The 23,564-nt window shown below is 35.7% G+C and overlaps 2 protein-coding genes across 3 annotated transcripts in view; both read right to left on the bottom strand.

Moving 5' to 3' along the window:
- Window positions 1–5,177, bottom strand: part of LOC111705341 (uncharacterized) — a 17,654-nt gene extending 12,477 nt beyond the window's left edge. The window contains exons 1-6 of the mRNA XM_023477840.1: window positions 5,044–5,177; window positions 4,307–4,362; window positions 3,997–4,078; window positions 3,651–3,710; window positions 3,058–3,137; window positions 133–419 (exon numbers count right to left, since the gene is read on the bottom strand). Of these exons, the coding sequence (XP_023333608.1) occupies window positions 133–419; window positions 3,058–3,137; window positions 3,651–3,710; window positions 3,997–4,078; window positions 4,307–4,362; window positions 5,044–5,157 (679 nt within the window). The 5' untranslated portion in view covers window positions 5,158–5,177. The remainder of the gene's footprint in view (window positions 1–132; window positions 420–3,057; window positions 3,138–3,650; window positions 3,711–3,996; window positions 4,079–4,306; window positions 4,363–5,043) is intronic.
- Window positions 5,164–23,363, bottom strand: LOC111705343 (sorting nexin-20). Of its 2 annotated transcripts, XR_002765993.1 has the most exons (15): window positions 23,196–23,363; window positions 22,873–22,917; window positions 22,548–22,631; window positions 21,861–22,009; window positions 21,191–21,352; window positions 19,183–19,241; window positions 18,921–18,953; window positions 18,789–18,864; window positions 18,313–18,381; window positions 17,392–17,516; window positions 16,962–17,040; window positions 14,242–14,362; window positions 13,296–13,398; window positions 6,302–6,423; window positions 5,164–5,631 (listed from the first exon to the last, which is right to left on the bottom strand). XR_002765993.1 is itself a non-coding variant. In XM_023477842.1 (14 exons), the coding sequence occupies exons 1-14, from the start codon at window positions 23,317–23,319 to the stop codon at window positions 6,378–6,380; spliced, it is 1,275 nt and encodes a 424-aa protein (XP_023333610.1). In that variant the 5' UTR covers window positions 23,320–23,363; the 3' UTR covers window positions 6,265–6,377. The 2 variants fall into 2 exon arrangements, 1 of the variants encoding a protein (XP_023333610.1); XM_023477842.1 differs by lacking the exon at window positions 5,164–5,631 and having other exon boundaries at window positions 6,265–6,423.
- Between the last annotated feature and the right edge of the window lie 201 nt (window positions 23,364–23,564).

Here is a 23,564-nt window from a genome sequence, read left to right on the forward strand (position 1 = left end):
TATCTAAATAAAAATGTCACAGAAAACTTTAAACTTGCAGATTACATCATTAAAACATATTCTAGGTCCAGGATTCTGGGGGGGGGGGGGGGGGGCTCAACCCCCGCCCTTTTAGCAAGTATTTTTTATTACCTGGACTAGTCAGAACAGTTACGCAATATATTGGCTGAATACCCGAAGTTGTTGTTCTTGTGCTCTTCTCGCTACCCGGAGATACTGTTGTACTAGTACATTGTTGTGTACAAGGAGACACTGTTATACCCGTCTTGAACTGTGTACTTGGAGATACTGTTGTACTCGTATTGATCTGAATCCTTGGAGATGTGCTTCGTGGAGTACATTTAGTCCAGAACTGTATCAGGGGTAAGCCCCCGCTTTCATCGATACCCAGTAGCTCGTACAGAACATACAACTTCAACCTGAGGAAAAGTATGACCTTGAATACATAAGTCAGCATGCAGACTTTTTTCTTAGCATTGATTAATGATTGTGGACTTAAAAAGTTATTTCCTATCTTTATACAGGGTGTACCCCCAAAACATGACAGTCGATGAATAGTTCAAAATGTCTTCTTCCATAATTTGTTAAGTTGTTAGATACCAAAAAAATAAAAAAAATAAATATTATATTGCAGCCATATTATAATAAAATTGATTTTAAAGTAAAGTATATTTGAGTAATCAAGGTTAAACGATTTTTTTTATGAAATAAACTGCAAAAAAGTCTTTAATATCTAAAAAAGTGTATGAAGACATTCAAACTATTCACCAACTGTCATGTTTCGTACAGGGTGTCCCAATAAACATGAGAATTAAATGACGATGTCGATATCGTCGTTGTAAATAATTCCTTGATTTACTATAGTGATACCTACCGAGAAAGCTTAAATTAAGATTTTCGTCTGCTATGTAAAATCTAATAAAACTTGTTCTGATTGCAGGAACACCGGACAAAAGAAGATCTTCCTGAATGATATTTTATCAAGAAAAGAAAATGTGATTCTCCAAATAAATAATCAAGAACGGAGAAACAATAAATATTCAATTCTTCATGTTGCAGAAGTTGAATACAAGAATGTAAACCTCACTTGAAACCATGGGCACCAACCTGCCCTGAGTCATTAAAAGGTATTTAAAATTCTTAAAGCCATGAATTAAACAATGATATGTGGAACCCAAACTCTTCTAGTCCCAGAGATAGGGACTTGAGAACACATTAACATTAGTATTTGTTAAGGCAGAGTTACGACTCTGATATCTGGAAACAGCTGAACCCAATCCAGATACAGGTGAATAAATACATCCCTAAATCCAAGTTATTAAAAAGAAAAAACTTGTGAAATAAAATCACTGGAAAAGCCCACAAGTGAGTATTTCTTTTATAAGTATTTGAAGAATTTAAACATGATGAAACTTCTACTGAAAAAGAAATGAAAATTATCAAGTAAGAAACTAAAGTTCAATTGAAAGCAAATGAAGATTGTCTAACTACAAACAAATGCACAAAGCTTATTTTGGAGAAAATATTCATTTTTTGTAATTATAATTTTATAAAACTAATGTGATTATTTTTCAGTTTTCCGCCACTTTGGATGCTGTAAGAAGAATTTGCTCAATAAATGCTAAATACAGTTTGACTTTTAAATGTGCGTGTGTAATAAGGCTAGAAATTCCAGAGCACTTCCCGCATTGCGCTAAAAATGTTATAAAATGCACATGCTATTTTACAATTTGTTTGTTTATGTTTTGACGGCATAGTGCATAGGGTTGTACTTAGTAAAACAAGGAAATTAATTACGGTGTAAACTTGGCCGTCTTCACAAGTTCACAGTATATCGTGCAGACACATCTTCACAGTCTTTTATCCTTTTCATCAAATAAACTCTAGCAGACATAATAATATTATGGCTTTTGAAATCATGTATTACAATTAACAAAGACGATCTCGAATTCGTCACTGAATTCCCATGTTTATTGGGACACCCTGTATTTAAAACATCGCAATTTTTAAAGACAATAATTTCTGTAATTTCGCAACAACTATTCTGGTCGGTGTAAGGTCATTTCCCCAGCGCAATTTTCCCAACACAATTTCCCCAGTCACAACTTGCCCAATAACAATTTCCCCAACCTCTAAATTCCCCTACCGCTAATTTCCCAAACATGCATTAAAATCCTATCCGACAGATAAAAGAATTTTTGTGCTGACTTAGGAACTTTTAGTCTCTCAGGAGCAGCCAGAAAATCACTTCTGTTCATTTCTGAGGCTAAGTTTACCGGAACCAACCTGCCTGGAATATCAGGGTTGGCCACAGCATTGTTAAAATGCCGTTTTCAATGGCAGAAGCTCCACACTCTGCAATTGCATGGTTTATATTATTATTATGGTTGTTGGAAAGTGATATGATGATTGATGACGTTATCAGACTCCTTCAGTTAAAGAATGGTTTATCTGTGTCCTTTGATATTGATTGTAGGTTATACTCATACTTATTGGCATTGTAAAACTATAAACTGCTAGCATGACGAATCTAATCCAACTGATTGGGTTTTACAGATTTGAAAAGTTGCGATTTTTTAATCTTCAAATCACGCATTTGTTCATTTGATTAATGTTAAAAACGGAAAAAATTAATACTTTACTGCCCGGCGAAATTGTTGCTGGGAAGTTGTTGTTGGGGAAGTTGCTGTTTGGGGAAATTAGTGATTGGGCAAATTGTTGTTGAGGAAATTGTTGTTTGGGAAGTTGTGACTGGAGAAGTTGCGCTGGGGATATAACCTAACACCTTCTGGCCGACTAGACTGTCGACAAAATTACAAATGGCCCTTCATTTAGAGAGTTTCAGGACTGATTAACACCAGTACCAATCAAACTGATTAAGATATATAATTGAATTGAGGATATATGCAGCAGAAACGAAGAAAGAAATTTACAGAATTAACCTTGTTTTGTGTTGAGACAATTGTGAATCGGACATGCAACTCTTTAATTACGGTACATTTGAAATTAAGTCCACAGTTGTCACTTTAATGGCAATTTAAGAATAAAATGGTTTACTTCCGGTTCTCGTCAAAATCGTGTTCCTTCCCAAGAGCTCTGGTATATCCTGTGTACAGAATATCCACCAGGGATTCAACCTTAACAATTATAATAAACAATACAAATAGATAATTTCGTATCCCTTGGAGGGCCCACGCCACAGAGAACTATGTTGGAGTTCCCGACAAAACTCCAGATGAAATCAATCATTTAATCTTATTTATCATAAATCTGTTCTTTTGTTGTTGCCTTAATCCATATATTTATTTATTTTATTTTTAAATTAACCAAACAGTTAAATTAAACAATAAAAATAGATAGTTTCTGGATTCTTATCCTTATGTCTTATAAGCACTACACTACAGTACAATACAGTTCAGTATATTGAAGTACAGTACAAAAAAAGTTTCTTCTGGCGCAGGAATAGTACAGTACAGATACAGGTATCGTACAGTACAGGATTAGGTATCGTACAGTACAGGAAAACTCAGGTACAGGCACACTCAGGTACAGGTACAGGTACAGGTACAGGTACAGGTACAGGTACAGGTACAGGTACAGGTACAGGTACAGGTACGGTACAGTACAGTGCACTACAGTACAGTACAGACCTGTGCAGTTTCGCAGTCAGGAAGATGAAGGGTTTGGCGGCCTACAGGAACACTGTTTTTCTAAATTAGAAAAAATAGTAAAAATATAAAAAAAAATATTAGGATTTTAGAAAAATGCTGCGTTTTAACACAGCTTAGAATTTGGACTTTGGATATAATCTAGTTTCTTTAGGAAAAATTGTTGTTTATGGGACATTTCACAAATGTTCTAATGTGGAAGGGGGGAGAAATTAGGTAAAAGGGGAAACATGAATTCAAAGCGAGATTCTTAGTCATAACCAAAGGATAGTGGGGATGGGCATCTCCCCCCCCTCTTCAATTGTTATGTCAAGTACGTTAAACTAACCCTGACAAGTGGAGGAATACCGGGCAGTGTAAACCCTTCAACTACAACCGAACTCAGCAAATAGGATTCTTCAAACAGTTTCCTGAAATTTATTTTAATTTATTTCAGGTGGAAAATATTGTCTATTTTAATTATTGCTTAAGATTGAACAAAATGGTATTATTACTATTCTTATGATAATAAACGAGTAATAGCCGCACTACAGATTGAAATAATAATAATACCAATCCAATTATAAATTGACTATGGGTTTCTTCAAAATCACTTTCAAAGATCGTGAACAAGCCCTTTATTTTCTAAAATGTTGTACCTGAGGAAAGTGCTGTGTTTAGCTAGTATCCAGTGATGGCAGTACACTTCCCCATCCTACACAGTATACAGTACAGTACAGTGCAGTACAGTACTGTTTAGTGCATTCTATAAATTTTACTTTGTCAATATTCGCTGTAGAATAAAGAAAAATAAAAATAAAAATATAAGTTAAGTGTACTCAAGAAACTTTTAAAGTACATAACAAAAAAACTATCAATTATCAATCCATAGAAGTCAGAAAAATAGATAGAAAAATAAAAATGAAATTATGAAGTATTAATTTAAACTTTCCTGCTGAATCTGATTATCTCAATTAGCTTTAACGCCGAATTATCCACAGAATACTTACAATACTTTTTTTCAACAAACAAATTTTCAGTTAAATGAATCAATTTTTCTTGAATTCTGGTTATGAAAACCAGTTTTGAAACCCGGGTTTCACGAATGGGGTTAGACAGTTTTGTGGATATCGATATTTTTGTTATGAAATATTATTTCATGTAGTTTCTTATGTCTCCATTTTTGTCGTATCTCTTAAATCAAAATCTACAAAATGTTAAGACTCCACAAAGGAAACTCAGGAGATTCGTTCAACGATACTGTTTAAAATTTCGGGCTCAGTGACTCTAGTAGAAGGATCGGAGTTTCACATCCTCAATTCCCAAAACGGGTAGGGTTAGTGGGGGGGATCTTGCTGCTTCCGACACTCAGTAATATAGAACAATAAACCCGTACCTTGCAGATGATCGTTAAATCAGAATTGTATCGGGATCGATCCAATTCTAAATCCTTCTTGGCGATCCCTCCCGATCCATATCTCCTTCGTGGCAAATCCATATTTCGATCCATTATTCATCTGTAAAAACGGAAATGCGATACAATCACAACATGAAATATGTATAACATACTTTACGATTTAGATTAAATATAAGGTTATTAGTATTTCAAGGAAATCTAGAAATCGTAAAAACATTTTGTGAACTGTGTACACTGATTTCTGGGTATTCTTGGATCCGAGTGTAAATAAACCATCGACCCCTAATAATTTTTGGCTAAGAAGTACATAAAAGAAAAGTTACATGTTTACATTTACAACCAGTTTAAAGTGTGTTAACAATAAAAAAATCTTTTTTTAGCGTTCTGACTTTTGAAGGCTAATTCAAGGAAATATAAAGATCATGAACATATAAATTACATTAAATTATCACATCCGCATAGATTCTATACATATTTTCTTTACAATTGGTGATTTTATGCATTTACAATAATATTGAACACAATTTTAAAATATTATATGTTTGGTAATTATCTGGTACACAAACACTATGGTAGTGCAATGGTGATATTAAAGACCACAACATACACTTCATAAATAATTTTTCTAAAATTTTAACACAAAATTAAATGCTATCAATTTGTTGAAAATAAATTAATAAAGGGAAAATGACCGGCAAAGTGCCGAAACCATTCTTTATCTCCGAGTATAAACCCCAAGAGGGTAAAAAAAGGCATATTATATTTTGACTGTGTCTACTCTCTAACACTATACCCACGTTTTCAGTTCAAGCAATATTCAACAATTCCGATTTAATATTTTAAGATTAGAAACCCACACTTGTTACTTATTATTTTTAATCATTATTTTTTTCAATTAATTATTGTAACTATAAATACTTTCTCATGAATTTTGTTCATTTTAAAAATATTGATTTTTATAAAAATAACATTATTCATTAAACAAATTGTATAAAAGCATGATCAGGTGCAGGAGGAAGGGAAAAATGGATTTGGTAATTAGCCAGGGGTGTATATTTTTCAGAATTCCCCCCCCCCCGGGAAATAGATTTTTGTTTTTTTTTTTTAAATGGGGGGGGGGGGGGGAAATGATTTTAAGGAAAATATACATCCTAATGTCAATTTTAAAGAGAGCAACATTAAAAAATATTCGATTTAAGATAAAATAAGAGGAATTTCTCAAAGTTTTAAAATGTACCATTGTGAATCGAATGAATAATGCGATGAAAGGAAGAAAGGACGGGTATCAGGGAGATCTGTGTTAAGCTTGGTTTTCACCAGGATTTTGTCGTCTTTGTAGCAGTGTGAATATATTTATCCCTGAAATATATTAGATTAAAATATATTATGTATTTCAGATTAGAAAAACTTAAAGGACTGTACGCGTATTTTCCAATGACCTTCCAGGCAAAGATGGCAATGTCCGATTCACAAGGTTCCCTTGAAACCTATATCTCATCAATAATGTGGAAGATATTATCGTTTCTCAAGATTTGATAATTTAATGTTTTTTTTTCTACAGTAGACAAGTGCAAGTCACTGTTGAAGAGAAACACCAGTTGAAAATAAACATTTTTCAAAATTATGAACATTTATGTATTTATCATACTTGACCTTACAAAGCTTTTATAGGTACATTTGTGAATCGGGAAAAAAACATAAGATTGTCAATTTTATTTCGTGCACCGCTAATCTTTACAACTGGGAGACGAAAAATTCACTTATGAAAGCTTTTTAATGACAGAGTTTGATCATGAAAAGTTAGCAAGACTAAAAACTTTCCCGAGGTCAAAACAAATGAAATCATACCATACAGGGATTGCGAGAGACAACTAAGGGTCAACTTAATACAAATTTTTTCATTGGAAACCTCGGCCTTGTCAATTGTTTAATTTTATTTTATGATAACATCTAGTAGAGTAGAAATCCTGTTAATTGTTTAATATAATTTAACCTGATAACATCTAGTAGAGTGGAAACCCTGTTAATTGTTTAATATAATTTAACCTGATGACATCTAGTAGAGTAGAAACCCTGTTAATTGTTTAATATAATTTAACCTGATGACATCTACAGGGTGGCTAAAACTTTTTTGAATACATCCGTACAAAAATCCGTACATTTTCAGAAGAAATCCGTACAATCCGTACAATTTTCGAAAAACAATCCGTACAATCCGTACAATTTTTTTTAAAAAATCCGTACAATCCGTACATTTCTTTAAACCAATCCGTACATTTTTTAAAAATCCGTACGTTTTTTTTAAAAATCTGTACAATCAGTACAATTTTCGAAAAAAATCCCATTTTTGAAAAAAAACATTAAAATTCAATTTTTCATTCATTGTCTTTTGTGTTCAGTTCATGTAAGAGGGTTTAAACTTCTTCAGCAAGAATCAATCTGTAAAAAAATGGCTTCATACATATATACAAACTAAATACTGGGTACATGATGCTAGGTGCATGATACTGGATACTGGATACATGATACAGGGTACATGATACAGGATACTTGATACAGGATACTGGATACTGGGTACATGATACAGGATACTGGATGCAAGATACTGGATACAGGATACAGGATACACGATACTGGATACAGGATACTGAATACTGGATACTGGATACAGGATACAGGATACAGGATACAGGATACTGGGTACTATATACTGGGTACATGATACTGGGTACAAGATACTGGGTACAGGATACAGGATACTGGATACTGAATACAAGATACTGGAAACAGGAAGTTTTGTTACTGAATGGGATGAGTATGTTTGTGCAAAATCTCTTTCCATATCAGAACAGCTCAGGATCCTGCAAAGGACTAGCCTGCAAGGTACTGCAAGAAATGCATGCTCAGGAATGAAAAGTCTTGATGATATTTTTAAATATCTAAAAAAATCTTATGGCAACCCGCAGATATTGTTTGCTGCTAAGGTTGAGGAAATCAATAAGATGGGATCCTGCACTGGTACTAACTATAAGAAGCGAGAATGGGCTATGCATGTTTCTACAAAATTGAAAATATTGAAAGAGCTTGCTGAGAAATACAGTCTAGAACATGACCTGTATTACAGTCCTATGCTAGCTGAGATCAAGAAATCTTTACCTTGGACCATCAACAAGGACTTTAAGGAGGAGCTTAAAAAACATGAGAATGAATATGGAGTGATCCCTAGGAAGATAATATTTGAAAAACTCCACACCTTCTTAGAGAAGTTTGTTAGTGACTTGACTTTTGAGATCAACCTGGATATGAATGATGATAAGAAGGAGAAAGCTTCAGTCAACTCTACTCCTAATCCGAAAAACTTTAAGAAAGCCTTCAGCAACCAAGAAGCTGAGGACCATGCAGAGCGCAGCAGATCCCCTAGTCCTAGTAAGAGTACCACCAATTCAGGGAGCTCTAAAAACCAATTAAAGGTTAAAGATGGTAATAGAAGCAAGAGTGGAAAGCCACAAACAAGTAATAAACCTGGAGGTAAGAGTGGTCAGAACCCTCAAAGAAAAGCTCAGACTCAAGGGAATGTCAACCAAGGTTCAATTAATAATAACGCTTCTGCCTCTAAGCCTGCTAGCATTAAATGTGGTTTGTGTTCTGGCACCCACACTCACCTGTACTATTGCAAATCATTTATGAACACAAAGATTGAAGATAGGTATACTGTTGTTGCAGCTGAAAGGATATGTTTTAGATGCCTTAGAATGGATTCTAATGTTGATTTTACTGATAGGGATCAGTGGTGGGAATCACACAAAGCAGACTGCAGAACAAAATATCCCTGCAAAATTCGTAAATGTGCGGATAAACTCTATTGCAAACAATTCCATTTCACCATGTGTAAGTGGCATGCTGGAGATAACAAGGATGTAGAGAGAGATTTTATCAAGTCACTTAATCAAGGTGAATTACCACAGGGATCTGTAAGGTTCTTTTTCCTGGCTGAAAATATATTTCACTCCAATACAGCAAGTGTATCTACGCTGGAGTCGGGGGGATTTGAGATTCTCCCTGATGTACTGGAACCGGGTATTTTTATGCTTCAAAATGTTCAAGTGGATGTAGGCAGAGAACTATTGTTATTCTACGACAGTGGTTGTCAAGGAGCAGCGTTGTCAGATAAGGCTTACAGTATCCTTGAAACTGAGACAGTAAGGGCAGGTCCCACTGTCTTAAATGTAGCTGGTGGTGAAATTGTCCGCTTAGAACATGGTGATGAACGCTTCCTACTGGAACTTGATGGAACTAATCAGAAAGCAAGCATCACTGGAATTAGAATGCCAACCATCACTAATGGTTTTCCTCTATGGGAACTTCAAGAGGCATTTGAGGACATACAGGGGGAATTTAAGAAGATTCACCCTGATGATAATCTCCCATCTGTAGATAAGGCTATAGGTGGATCCTCTGTTGACATAATGATTGGTATTAAGTACAGAAAGTACTTTCCCGAGTTAATATTTACTCTGCCCTCTGGATTAGGAATATATAAAGCTAAGTTTGTCTCTGCACGGGGTTGTCAAGGAGTCCTGGGCGGGCCCCATAAAGCATGGGATTATGCTTCTGAAGTGAGCTCATACATTGGACCACGTGCATACTTCTCTCAAGAAGCAAAGGCGTATGCTGTAGCTAGTTCCTGGGTTGAAATAAATCAATATAAATTTATCTACTCAGAGATGTACCCCGAGTTTGAGGTTGGACCAGGTGATGAGACCAGTGAGCTCTGTTCTCATCTACACTGTTCTAAACATAAGGAGAGATCAGGATGGATGATTCCATCAACCTGGGAGCTTGGAGGAACCCAGTATGGTATCAGAGAAAGCTCTAGAGATTTCCAGGAGCTGGAGAAGGTTGGATCTGTATCTGAGTATAGATGTGTGTCCTGTCGGAATTGTAGCAAATGTAGGCAGGGGGATGTACTTGACATGATAAGCTTAAAAGAAGAGGCTGAGCAGGCACTTATTGAATCTTCTGTATCTTTAAATGTTAAAGAGAGGAAGTTGGAGGCCAGGTTGCCCTTTATAGAAGACCCCATCACTAGTCTAAAACCCAACTATGGTACTGCAGCTAAGATTCTCCAGAGCCAAATGAACATGTTTAATAAATATCCAGGTATGCGTGAAGACACTATAAAATCACATCAGAAACTAGTTGACCGTGGACATGTCATTGAGTTGTCGAAGGTGGAGAAGGCGGATTTAGCTCTCATGAATAAAACCCCTGGAGAGGGATACATAATACCTTGGAGGACTCAATATAATGAATCATCTATGTCTACCCCATTGAGAATGGTCTTTGATGCAAGTTCTACAACCTCATCAGGACATAGTTTAAACTCCATACTTGCCAAAGGGCAAAATAAACTTACAAACCTTTTGCAATTACTCATCCGGTTCCGTTCAAAGAAATTTGCAGTAACTGGAGATATTTCCATGGCCTATAACGGAGTCAAGCTAAGAGCTGAAGATTACTTGTTCCAGCAGTATCTTTGGAAGCAAGACTTAAACCCAGAAAACCCTACCATTAAAATGGTGGTAAGGACTCTGATATATGGTGTAAGGAGCGCTGGTAGCCAAACTATAGCAGGAATCAGCAAATTAGCTGATTACGTAATAGCCAATCATCCTGAACACTCTCTTGGAGCTATGGCCCTAAAGAATAACACCTATGTTGATGATATAACTGATTCACAGAATACTATTGAACAGTGTATTACTGTAAAAAATGATATAACCTTCACACTAGGTCTTGGTAAAATGGGAGTCAAAGCCTATACATACTCTGGAGCCAAACCAAGTGGAGAAATATCAGCTGATGGGGAAAATGTAGGTCTCATAGGGTACCTTTGGAACTCTGAAAAGGATCTTATCAAGGTTGATATAAAAGACCTATACTTTGGGAAGCCAAAGAGAGGAAAGCTTCCAGATTTAGTACAGGGGGATGTTGCTGAAGCTTTGAAAAAGCATTTTACTAGAAGGACATGTACTGGTAAGGTTGCAGGTGTTTTTGACCCACTAGGTTTGGTTACCCCTGTCACTGCAAGACTGAAATTAGATTTGCATGACCTCTGTACCCGCAAACTTGATTGGGATGACCCAATCCCGGAAGAGCTCCTAACCCTTTGGGTCCAGAATCTCCATGATATACAGGAGTTAAGGAAAATACCTTTTAAACGATCAATTATTCCTGAGGATGCAGCAAACACAAACCTCCAGCTTATTGTATCTGTGGATGCCAGTGAACACATCGCTGTAGCATCTGTCCATAGTAGAGTTCTTCTGAATAATGGTTTGTTCCATTGCCAATTGGTAGTTGGGAAAAGCAAGATAATCACAGGGTCAACCATTCCCAGAGCGGAACTGAAAGCAGCTACTATTGGATCAATCCTTGGTCACCTTGTGATGTCAAATGTTGGGAACCAGTTCCAAAGTTCTATATTTGTAACAGATAGCACAATTACCTTATATTGGATTAATCAGGATGACCGCCCCTTGCAGATTGCTGTTAGGAACCAGGTTATTGAAATAAGAAGGTTTACACTGAAAGAACAGTGGTACCATGTTGACACTAAAGATAACATTGCTGATGTTGCTACTAGAAGAGGTGCGATTGAAGATTTATCTGAACATTCTAATTGGCAAACTGGTAAACCCTGGATGACCCAGCAACTTAAGAATATGCCCCTGAGGTCTCCAGAACAAATAACTTTGTCTGGAGAAGAGAAAAGGCTTGCTGCACTAGAGCTTAAAGCCCCTGATATAAGAGGCCATGTCCTCTCTAACCTAACCTCTAAGATTGGAGACCGGTATTCTTTCAGCAAGTACATAGTAGATCCATGTGTTTTGCCTTGGAATAAATCAGTCCATGTTTTTGCTTTTGTGATGAGATTCATCAACAATATAAAGGCTAGACTTCATAAGAAAAGTAATGTGAACAACCAAAATCCTCTCCCTTCCTTAATGTTGCAACTTTCCAAAGAAGAGGTTGAGGCTGCAGAGAACTATTTTTTCAGGAAGGGTACTTTGGAAGTGAAGCAATTCGCCAAAGGAAAAGATTGGAAGGATTGTACAGTTATGAAAGACAAGATTCTTTATTATACTGGTCGTATTTTGGATGGCCAGGAGGTCCACTTGGTTGAGCAGAATATGCTGGATCTAACACCCCTTACCTTTGTCAAACCTATTTTGGACAGGTTTTCTCCAATTTCCTACTCTATTATGATTCATGCGCACCAGGAAGAGACTAACCACAGGAACTCTATCTCCACCCTTAGAGAATCAAGGGAAACAGCATTTATCCTTAGAGGTAGAGATTTGGCTGAGGAAATTCGGGAAAGCTGTGTATACTGTAGGAGATTCAAGCAGAGGCTAGTCCAGGTAAAAATGGGTAATATCCATGACACTAGACTTACCATTGCACCAGTGTTCTACAATACACAAGTGGATTTAATGGGTCCCTTTGAAGCCCGATGTGAACACAATCATCGTAGTAAGGTCAAGGTATGGGGTGTTGTGTTCAAAGATCCCGCAACTTCAGCTGTTTTTGTGCATGCCATGCAGAAATATGATACTGGAGCATTTCTGGATGCATATACTAGGTTCACTTCAAGATTCTCTCATCCTAATAAGTTATACATTGATGAAGGAAGCCAGCTAGTAAAAGCATGTAAGGAGATGAAATTCAATATATTGGATATCACAAAATCTCTAAACTCCATGGCGATGACTGGAATCGAATATGTGACCTGTCCTGTTGGCGGACACAATGCCCATGGAATGGTAGAAAGATCCATCAAAGAGATCAAGAAGTTGTTTACAACTGTGTATTCTGGTCTGAGACTTGACATCATGAGTTATGAAACAGCCTTTGCATGGACATCAAATGAATTGAATAATCTTCCTTTATGTCTAGGATCAAAGTATGTCAATCTTGAGCACACAGATCTCATAACATTGTTTAATATAATTTAACCTGATAACATCTAGTAGAGTAGAAACCCTGTCAATTGTTTAATATAATTTAACCTGATAACATCTAGTAGAGTAGAAACCCTGTTAATTGTTTGATATAATTTAACCTGATAACATCTAGTAGAGTATAAACCCTGTTAATTGTTTAATATAATTTAACCTGATAACATCTAGTAGAGTAGAAACCCTGTTAATTGTTTAATACAATTTAACCTGATAACATCTAGAAGAGTAGAAACCCTGTCAGTTTTCACCCCTGAATATCGAAGTTCAGATAACTGCTTCTTGTAGGGCCTAGGATCATGTCCAACGGATTCTAAAAAAAATAATATTTTTTCAAACTTAAACAGACTGTCGAGTGTCGACGTAGTTCTAAGCGAGTCCAAATTGAAAAGACTGGCATAGTCGAATAAACATTTATCTTACCAAAATAGGGAAAATATCGTAGTTAAGGTAAAATCTGTAAAGATCATTCGCTTATTCACTTAAATACACAACCCCTTATTGTTAGTGAGGCATGACAAGTGAAGGGTCAATTAAAATGTCGCCTCGCTCTAGTCTACTGTCCCTTTCAGGAATCTATTAAGAATCAGTCCCAATCTGGCCTAACTTAACCATACGTTAGGGAGGCACAGTACACAACGGGACGGACAAATAAGCAATGAGTTAGTTTCAGGTCATTTCTGAAATGACCTGAAACGACCTGAAACGGCCTGAAACGACCTGAAACGACCTGAAACGACCTGAAACGACCTGAAACGACCTGAAACGAACTGAAGCGGCCTGAAGCGACCTGAAGTGAAGTGATGTGAACTGAAGTGAACTGAAGTGAACTGCAGTGAACTGAAGTGAACTGAAGTTAACTGAAACGACCTAAAGTGAACTGAAACTTTGAAAAAAAGTAGAATTTAAATGTAGAATTTTTCATTGCATATGTCACCCCCCACCCCACTCCCCAAATAATCAAAGGGTTTCCTCAAAAAAACTGAAAATAGAACACAATCTTGTTGTACACGTGAAATGACGTAAGGTGACGTGAAGTGACGTGAAGTAACGTTAAGTGACTTTAAGTGACGTTAAGTGACCTGAAATGACCTGAAATGACCTGAAATGACCTTAAATGACCTGAAATCACCTGAATAACACCACTAAAACTAACCTGAGAGAGATTCAGCTAGTTTAAGGAATGGAACTCTAATTTTCTCTAAGTAAGGATGACCGGCTTGTAGTTGGATACATTGGCCAGCTATAAGAGCATACCTGTAAGCTGTTTCGTCAGCCTAGATATTAAACTTAAAAACTAAATAGATAAAATTAATATAATAACTTGGATAAAAATAATCTCAATTGTTAATGACATCTAGAATCCAGAGTAATAAATAAGGTCAGTGACCTCAACTAGACATGAATAAGGTTATTGACCTGAACGGTAACTAGACATGAATAAGGTTAGTGACCTGAACGGTAACTAGACATGAATAAGGTTATTGACCTGAACGGTAACTAGACATGAATAAGGTTAGTGACCTGAACGTTTACTAGACATGAATAAGGTTGGTGACCTAGACATGAATAAGGTTAGTGACATAAACGGTTACTAGACATGAATAAGGTTAAAGACCTGAACGGTACCTAAACATGAATAAGGTGAACCCAACCGCAACCAAGTTCCTCTCTTCAAACTTCTCCTACATCCCTGAGATACTATACCTATTCCTCTGAGAAAGAACTAAAGGAAACACAAAGTAAAATCTTGAACACTTTACAATCTGGATTAGACAATAAATGGATATCAAAGGATGAAAACACGGCTATGGACCCATCAGATACTGGACCTGGTAAATTTTATCAAATTTTTAAAGTCCATAAACCCCACCCTCCTCTCTCTCTACCCCCAGGCCGTCCTACCATCAGTGGGCGTGGTTCCATAACTGAAAATATCTCCAGGTTTGTTGATTTCCATGCTAAACCCATGGTGGAGCAACTTCCATCATATATACAAGATACTCCGGATTTTTTAACGAAACCTAGAGAAAATCAACAACCAAGGTCGTCTTCCAGATAACTCCATTCTAGTTACAATTGATGTATCTGCACTTTATACCAATATAAGAAAGGAGGAGGGTTTAGAGGCTCTAGAGCGTGCACTTCATTAAGAGATGATAAAAGTGTTCCTACACAGTTCTTGAGAGAATTGATGAAAATTGTGTTATGCTCCAATATTTTTGAGTTTAACAATAATTTATACCGTCAAGAAATTGGAACAGCTATGGGTACCTCTAGTGCTCCAACCTATGCAAATATTCTAATGGGAGAAATTGATGAAAAACTAAAGAATTTAGCTCTTTCACTAACAGTTTCCAACCCTATAAGTCTATATAATAGATTCATTGATGATATTTTCACTATATGGACTGGAACTGTAGAAATGTTGGAACTATTCCTATACAAGATCAATAATATACATCCAACTTTGAAATTTACATTTTCTTTTTCCTGTCCATACCCCTGTGACATCCCTCCAACTATTCTCCATGACTGCTTTTGCTACTCAAGCCGCGCTATACCATTCCTAGATACCCTAGTATCTATACAGGATGGTAAACTAGTAACTGACCTATATAGAAGACCGACAGACAGGTGTATGTACCTTCTCCCTTCATCCTGTCATCCAACTCATACTACTAGGAACATACCTTACAGTCTATGTTACAGACTTGTCAGGATCTGTAGTAATCGTACAACCCTCCTTTCCAGGCTTGAGGAATTATCTAAATTGCTTTTATCTAGAAACTATGATAAAACTGTAATAACAAATGCAATTAATCGTTCTCTCCAACTGTCCAGAACAGAGTGTCTGAAAAAGTTGTCAGAAAACCTTCAAATTGTAAAACCAACTATTTCTACAGCTACTATTTTAGATGAATCTGTAACCAACTCAGAAGACAGATAACCCAGAAGATCTGAAATCTGAAGCCAATAAACCCTTAATTCAATGAACATTTCTTTCAGTTTTGACAATACCACCATTCTTTAAGGTTGACCATAATTTTTACACTTTTCAATTTTTTTTCATTCCACTTTAAAAAATACTCCTCTCCTAATTTTCTTACTTTTTTATAAATTTCTAGAAAGTATTTGTTACATTATCTTTATTTTTAATTTGTAATAATTTTGGTTATTTTCTGTAGGACTGATGAGAATATGAAATATATCGAAATTAATTTCCAACCCCGAGTTTTTCTACCTGTGAGAGTGAAACCCTTTTTTTGCCAGTTTAGACAATTTACATTTACATGAATAAGGCTATTGACCTGAATGGTTACTAGACATGAATACAGTTAGTGACCTGAACGGTAATTAGACAATAGACATGAATAAGGTTAGTGACCTGAACGGTAACTAGACAATAGACATGAATAAGGTTAGTGACCTGAACGGTAACTAGACATGAATAAGGTTAGTGACCTGAACGGTAACTAGACAATAGACATGAATAAGGTTAGTGACCTGAACGGTAACTAGACAATAGACATGAATAACGTCAGTGACCTGAACGGTAACTAGACAATAGACATGAATAAGGTTATTGACCTGAACGGTAACTAGACATGAATAAGGTTATTGACCTAAGCGGTAACTAGACATGAATAAGGTTATTGACCTGAACGGTAACTAGACATGAATAAGGTTAGTGACCTGAACGGCAGCTAGACATGAATAAGGTTATTGACCTGAACGGTAATTAGACATGAATAAGGTTATTGACCTGAACGGTAACTAGACATGAATAAGGTTATTGACCTGAACGGTAACTAGACAATAGACATGAATAAGGTTATTGACAGGCGCCAGCTAGACATGAATAAGGTTAGTGACCTGAACGGCGGCTAGACAAGCGACTAGTTCTGTAACACACTCTAGAACAGCAATATGGGAGAGAGTAAACATCTTCTCTCTGTACAGTATGAGATTAAACAAAGGGCAGGGACAACAATTATTACAGGAATTGGTGAAAAAAGAGAAATACAATCTTTATCTAGAACAGAAAACTCCAATAACGGTACAAAATAAGTGTTGTTTTTTTTTACAGAAATTTACTTTTCTTTGAAATTGCGTGTACAGTACAGTGTACACTGTACAACTAAACGTTGAATCATCCTTGATCAATAAAAGGTGAAATTGTACATTTTACTACACAATTGGATGGCCACTCAAAGTTACATCCAAAGTGACTTGAAGTTGAAATGTCATATAAATCCTAACTACCCTCCCCCCCCCTCCCATCTTTGAATAAATCTCAACACTCCTGACGTAGAATATAGTCTCTAGGAGGGGAGCAGCATCAGAGTACTGTCCTAACTTGATGTTGGAGACAGCCTCATTCTGTTCCTCACTACACAGGAACCCGTGGAAGTACTCGGAGTATAACAACTGTTCCACAACACAATATATCACAATAATGATTACATTTAAGATGGTTAGTTCATATCAAATATCTAAGATTCACAATGTTTATTTTATTTACTTTTCAAAAACTGTTCCTTTTCCCAAGCAGAGGTAAGTACTGCTAAAAAAGCGAATTTTTTGTATTTGTAGGCCTCCTTAATTATCTGGCTAAATGCACAAAATACTAAAAAAATTCACCATCAAATATGATCTGCTAAAACCCAAGCAGAAAAGGGTAAGTGGCTGGAGCTCGACCCTGGAGCTCAACGTAACATAGCCTGCAGGACATGATACTTTGACTGTAGGTTGATTGTTAATAATAATAATAATAATAATAGTGGAATATCTCAAATAGATATGGCGGACAGGGATCAACGAATAACTATGCATTATATTATTAAAACAACCTGGTAAAATATTAAGAATTTTCTTTCCATTAAAATTTATTCTGAACGAAATTATTGAGATTTGAAAATAGAACATTGTTCAAAATTTCAAAAATGGAAGACAAAAATATTAAGGTATCTTGAAATTAGCATACTCATATCTCCGTTAATTATAAATGCACAAAAAAGGCAGACCACACTTAGAAATGGCAGGGCTAGGATTATTTTATCAGGTTTTATGAAAATATGGCTACAATTTGGCTGTCAAATGATTATGATTACCGCAAACAATTTCAAAGATCAAAGACGATTTTCAATCTGTCAAATTGTTAATAAATCTTCTTCTTTAAGCATTGTCCAGTATAAATTGTTAAAATGTTGAATATATTATATTCCTTGTCGCTGCCAGCCACCAGGTTTAGAAATTTATGAAAAGCATCGGTCCTCTCACTGATTACTTCCGCCTAAATTAATTCATCTTAATTAATAAAAAAATCTGAACATTATTTCTATATCCTGTATTGAAAATGTCTCATAAAATGTTTTAACTTTATTTACAGTATTTAAACTTTTCTATCACACTTCACATTTATCTGTATCAAGATGTTTGTTTACTATATACATAAACATGACATGAAAACATGCAATATGTTTACATGTTGGGACAATTAAAATTAATCACAGTCTCCCAAGTTTACGTTAAAAAATCGCCATTTTCATCTAAAAAAACGATAAAATTATGTACATTGTACAACTGATTTTTCGGGAAATTAAAAACTTAGCTTTTCCATGTGTCCCCTTAATCCCCTTAACTTCCCTGTTAAGTATAGTTATAAATAATCATGATCACTTCTCGACTGACAAAACTTACTTTAAAGTTACCAATGAGAACTTTTTTAGGAAACTGGAACTCGCCAAGGACTGAAGAATGGAACGTGCAAAGGATTCTAAATTGAAGATTTAAAAATATGATATTATTAATTAGTTTATGTTGAACCTTTACCTTTCATATAGATGACAGAAGTCATTGTATCTTCTACATAACATCAACCATTTATCAATAGAAATTCAAATGGAAATTAAATAATAATCTATTCAGTAAAAAAAAACATTTGACAAAGAATAACATTTACATTAAACATACGAATGACTGATTGAATTGAAAGATGAATAGATGGGCAAATGAATGACTGAATGAATTTCTACATAAAGAATCAATGAAAGGATGAATGAATGAATGAATGAATGAATGGTTGTATGTATTCCTATGAATAACTGCAGGATGAGGATCCCCACTCACTCTCTTTACCATGATGGTATATGCCTAAATTTATCAAAATAATTGTATTGATTATAATTAAAATTATGATTAGCTGAAGTGTTTAAAAAATCGTCAAACATTCGGCAGATAAATAAACCTTCTACATTCGGCAGATAAATAAACCTTCTGTACTCGGCAGATAAATAAACCTTCTATACTCGGCAGATAAATAAACCTTCTATATTCGGCAGATAAATAAACCTTCAGTACTCGGCAGATAAATAAACCTTCTACATTCGGCAGATAAATAAACCTTCTGTACTCGGCAGATAAATAAACCTTCTACATTCGGCAGATAAATAAACCTTCTGTACTCGACAGATAAATAAACCTTCTGTACTCGTCTGATAAATAAACCTTCTACACTCGACAGATAAATAAACCTTCTACATTCGGCAGATAAATAAACCTTCTGTACTCGACAGATAAATAATTCTTCTGCACTCGGCAGATAAATAAACCTTCTAAATTCGGCAGATAAATAAACCTTCTGTACTCGGCAGATAAATAAACCTTCTACATTCGGCAGATAAATAAACCTTCTGTACTCGGCAGATAAATAAACCTTCTATACTCGGCAGCTAAATAAACCTTCTACATTCGGCAGATAAATAAACCTTCAGTACTCGGCAGATAAATAAACCTTCTACATTCGGCAGATAAATAAACCTTCAGTACTCGGCAGATAAATAAACCTTCTGCACTCGGCAGATAAATAAACCTTCTACATTCGGCAGATAAATAAAACTTCTGTACTCGGCAGATAAATAAACCTTCTACATTCGGCAGATAAATAAACCTTCTGTACTCGACAGATAAATAAACCTTCTGCATTCGGCAGATAAATGAACCTTCTGCATTCGGCAGATAAATAACCCTTCTACATTCGGCAGATAAATAAACCTTCTACATTCGGCAGATAAATAAACCTTCTGTACTCGGCAGATAAATGAACCTTCTGCACTCGGCAGATAAATAAACCTTCTACATTTGGCAGATAAATAAACCTTCTACATTCGGCAGATAAATAAACCTTCTGCATTCGGCAGATAAATAAACCTTCTGTACTCGGCAGATAAATAAACCTTCTGCACTCGGCAGATAAATAAACCTTCTACATTCGGCAGATAAATAAACCGTCTGCACTCGACAGATAAATAAACCTTCTGCACTCGGCAGATAAAAAAACCTTCTACACTCGGCAGATAAATAAACCTTCTGCACTCGGCAGATAAATAAACCTTCTACACTCGGCAGATAAATAAACCTTCTACACTCGGCAGATAAATAAACCTTACTCGGCAGATAAATAAACCTTCTGCACTCGGCAGATAAATAAACCTTCTGTACTCGGCAGATAAATAAGCCTTCTGCCTCTGAAAGGTTAATTCAAGGGATATTCAGAGGGCTCAGGACTCAGGACCCAACAAAAACAGAAAAATCATAGATTTCACTGATACGGAGGCGAGGGTCTCTCCTCTGTATTCTGTGTTACCCCAAGGAGGCAAATGTAACATTTTTTGTTGTATTACAACTTTCTGTGTACTTCAGTTTATACTGTTACAAATAACAAACATACACGCTTACAACACATATTTCGACATACTGCTTTATTTTATTTATTAGATTATTAATATTGGACAAGCACATTACTAACAAAGCAAATAAACAGATTCGGCAAGGGGTTAGTGGATTATTAATGCCACAAACATTGATTTTCTAATCCTTACATCTTTGCAACCTAATGTCGTGGACCTTAGATATTTCAAACTATGATTTATGTTGGATCAAATAAACTAAGTTTGAAATATCAAAGGTCTAAGCTACCAGGAAGATATAGTGATTAGAAAATTTGAATGTTTGTGGCAAAGACTTTCCCTTGGCCCTTTGAACTTATTAAATAATCTAAGTTTGAAATATCTAAGGTTTACACCATCAATTCTCTAACTTACCACAAACTTCTTCCCGCCCTCCTCCATGACCTTTGCTGTAACAACCTCGAATTTGAGTTTAGATCTGATCTTCATATCTCCAATATGTACAGGACGGATTTCTACAGGTTTCTTTACTCCAGGTTCAACTCTCTCCGATACGCTCATCTTGGAGAACCCTTTCTAGAGAACGTTTAGTTATATACAGATGCAATTTGTTCTTTCTTTAAACCTTTAAAAGTATTTACTACTAGCTAAAGCACCCGGCGTTGCCCGTGGAACTTTTGAAGAAAAAAAACTTTTTAAAAATTTAAAATTTAAAAAAATAAATTTGGATTTTTTAGCTTTGTCATCCCCACTTCCAGATAATTCAAGGGTTTCCTCAAAAAACATAAAAGTAGAACACCATCTTGTAGCACAGATAAAGGGATTAAAAAAACATTAGTTAGAATGGAGTGAGTATCGGGTACAAACTTCTTATTAGATACAGGATTACCCGAATAGGATGAAACTATAAACAGGACTTGAAACTCTTTTACAAGGTAAAATTAATAATCTGCATTGAAGATAGCTTTAGAGGCCTTCTTAATTGCAGGAAATCAAAAATTGACCTGAAGTGTACAAATTCCGCATAGTATCATCCTATGTGAGTAATTATAAACTATTCCATTAAACAGACTTTAATTAATACCTGGACAGAATGAGGAGACTGTGTCCTCCTATCTTCTGTATCCTGTGTATCATGGTCCTCTGTAAAATGGAGGCTGGTGTTCCTGATCACTGGAGGATCATCAGGAATCTCCAGATCCTCTTCAATAACACCGTCTTCATGGACTACACCTGTGTTAAATTTCAAGTAACCCTCTATGCATGTTTCCCTTAAAACCTAATTTTGTTCGTCGGGTACAGAGATGTGTGTGCAAACTTATCTAAATCCGCTTGTAAGATCAGCTGTAAATTCCGCTGTGCGTTGCGTTCAGACTGTACCAATTGCACACCATAATTCTCAGCTGATCATAAAGCGGATTTAGATAAGTTTACACACATATTTCTGTACTCAGCGAACACAAGAAAGGTTTTAAGGGTACCGTTGTAAATCAGCATGGAGGGTAACAACATGAAATAAAGCTAATAGTCCCTTTCAGAAGTAGTAATCATAGCCACTAACCTTTTTCTCGAAGTGTCTATTTACGTGGACACAAAATGAAAAACTAGCTAAACGATCATTTAAAAGAAATAAAGCAAATAAAATGTGATCTACTGTTTTTCATGATTTTGTATTTAGTTTTGATCAGACAAAGCTTTCAAGGGGCTTTGCCATCTTTGCCTGGATGCTCCCTTACGCTTACAGTCCCTTTAATTCTGTTGAAATATTAACCTGAGTCTCCATGAATAGCATCAGTGCTAGAATTGTGTTCTTTGCTTTCATTTTCAGATACAGTTTCGTTCAGATCACAGGCTCCTAGAAATATATAAAATACAATTAAATTATTTACTTTTAAACTATTTTTTTTTGCTGAATTAGTGAAAATAAGTTTTTTTTGGAAAAAGTAATCATTAAGGATGGAAAAAAACTTACTTTATCATGTCCAATTTTTCATTACCCCCCCCCCCCCACACACACACAATTTATCAAAAATAATTTTACCCCCGTGGGGATTACTACAAAATATGTACCCTAAGTGATAGTGCTAAAAATTTACCTATATCATCGCTAGTGTTTAGGTTGGAAGCCTCCTTACCATTACCTACAAGTATTTGGAAACTTTAATAAAGAATATACTTTTTAAGGCCAATAAGAATGTTAAATGTCGTCTTCTTATTAATTAGCTTTTTGGGCCCCACAAATACTAATATTTAAGATATCTCCACACACTTCCCATAATTCAAATCAGACTTCCTACTCTTCAACCCATATCTGATGGAGGGGTGCAGGGCCGCCATGAGCCCCGCGAAATGACCTCCGGAGCCTCCTAATACGTGTAGCTCATTGCGGCACTGCACCCCATCCATCACTGATACAAACCTAATATTCTTTTATTCTCATGAGAGGTGACATCCGGAGGTGGGAGTTCTTTTCCGATCTGACCGGAGCTCTCTTTCTGCTGACCTGTACCGGTCAGGTCACCATCCTCCACCTCAGTCATCATTTTTAGTATTTTCCTCTGAAATACAGTGTTCGGCGTTTACATCAATCCAATCAAGACGATATTTTTACCTTTTCAAAATTTAATTTCCAACAAGATTATTTCAAATCACGAGTTATATGGCTACGATTGTAGGTAATTTTAGTAACACATTATGTAACAAGTGTTTTATGCAATGGATTACAATAAATCACATAATAAACTTGAGAATCACTAGATTTAACTATGGGTAACGCACGTTTAATAAG

Source organism: Eurytemora carolleeae, unplaced genomic scaffold, assembly GCF_000591075.1.
Source record: "Eurytemora carolleeae unplaced genomic scaffold, Eaff_2.0 scaffold320, whole genome shotgun sequence".
Lineage (NCBI taxonomy): Eukaryota > Metazoa > Arthropoda > Copepoda > Calanoida > Temoridae > Eurytemora > Eurytemora carolleeae.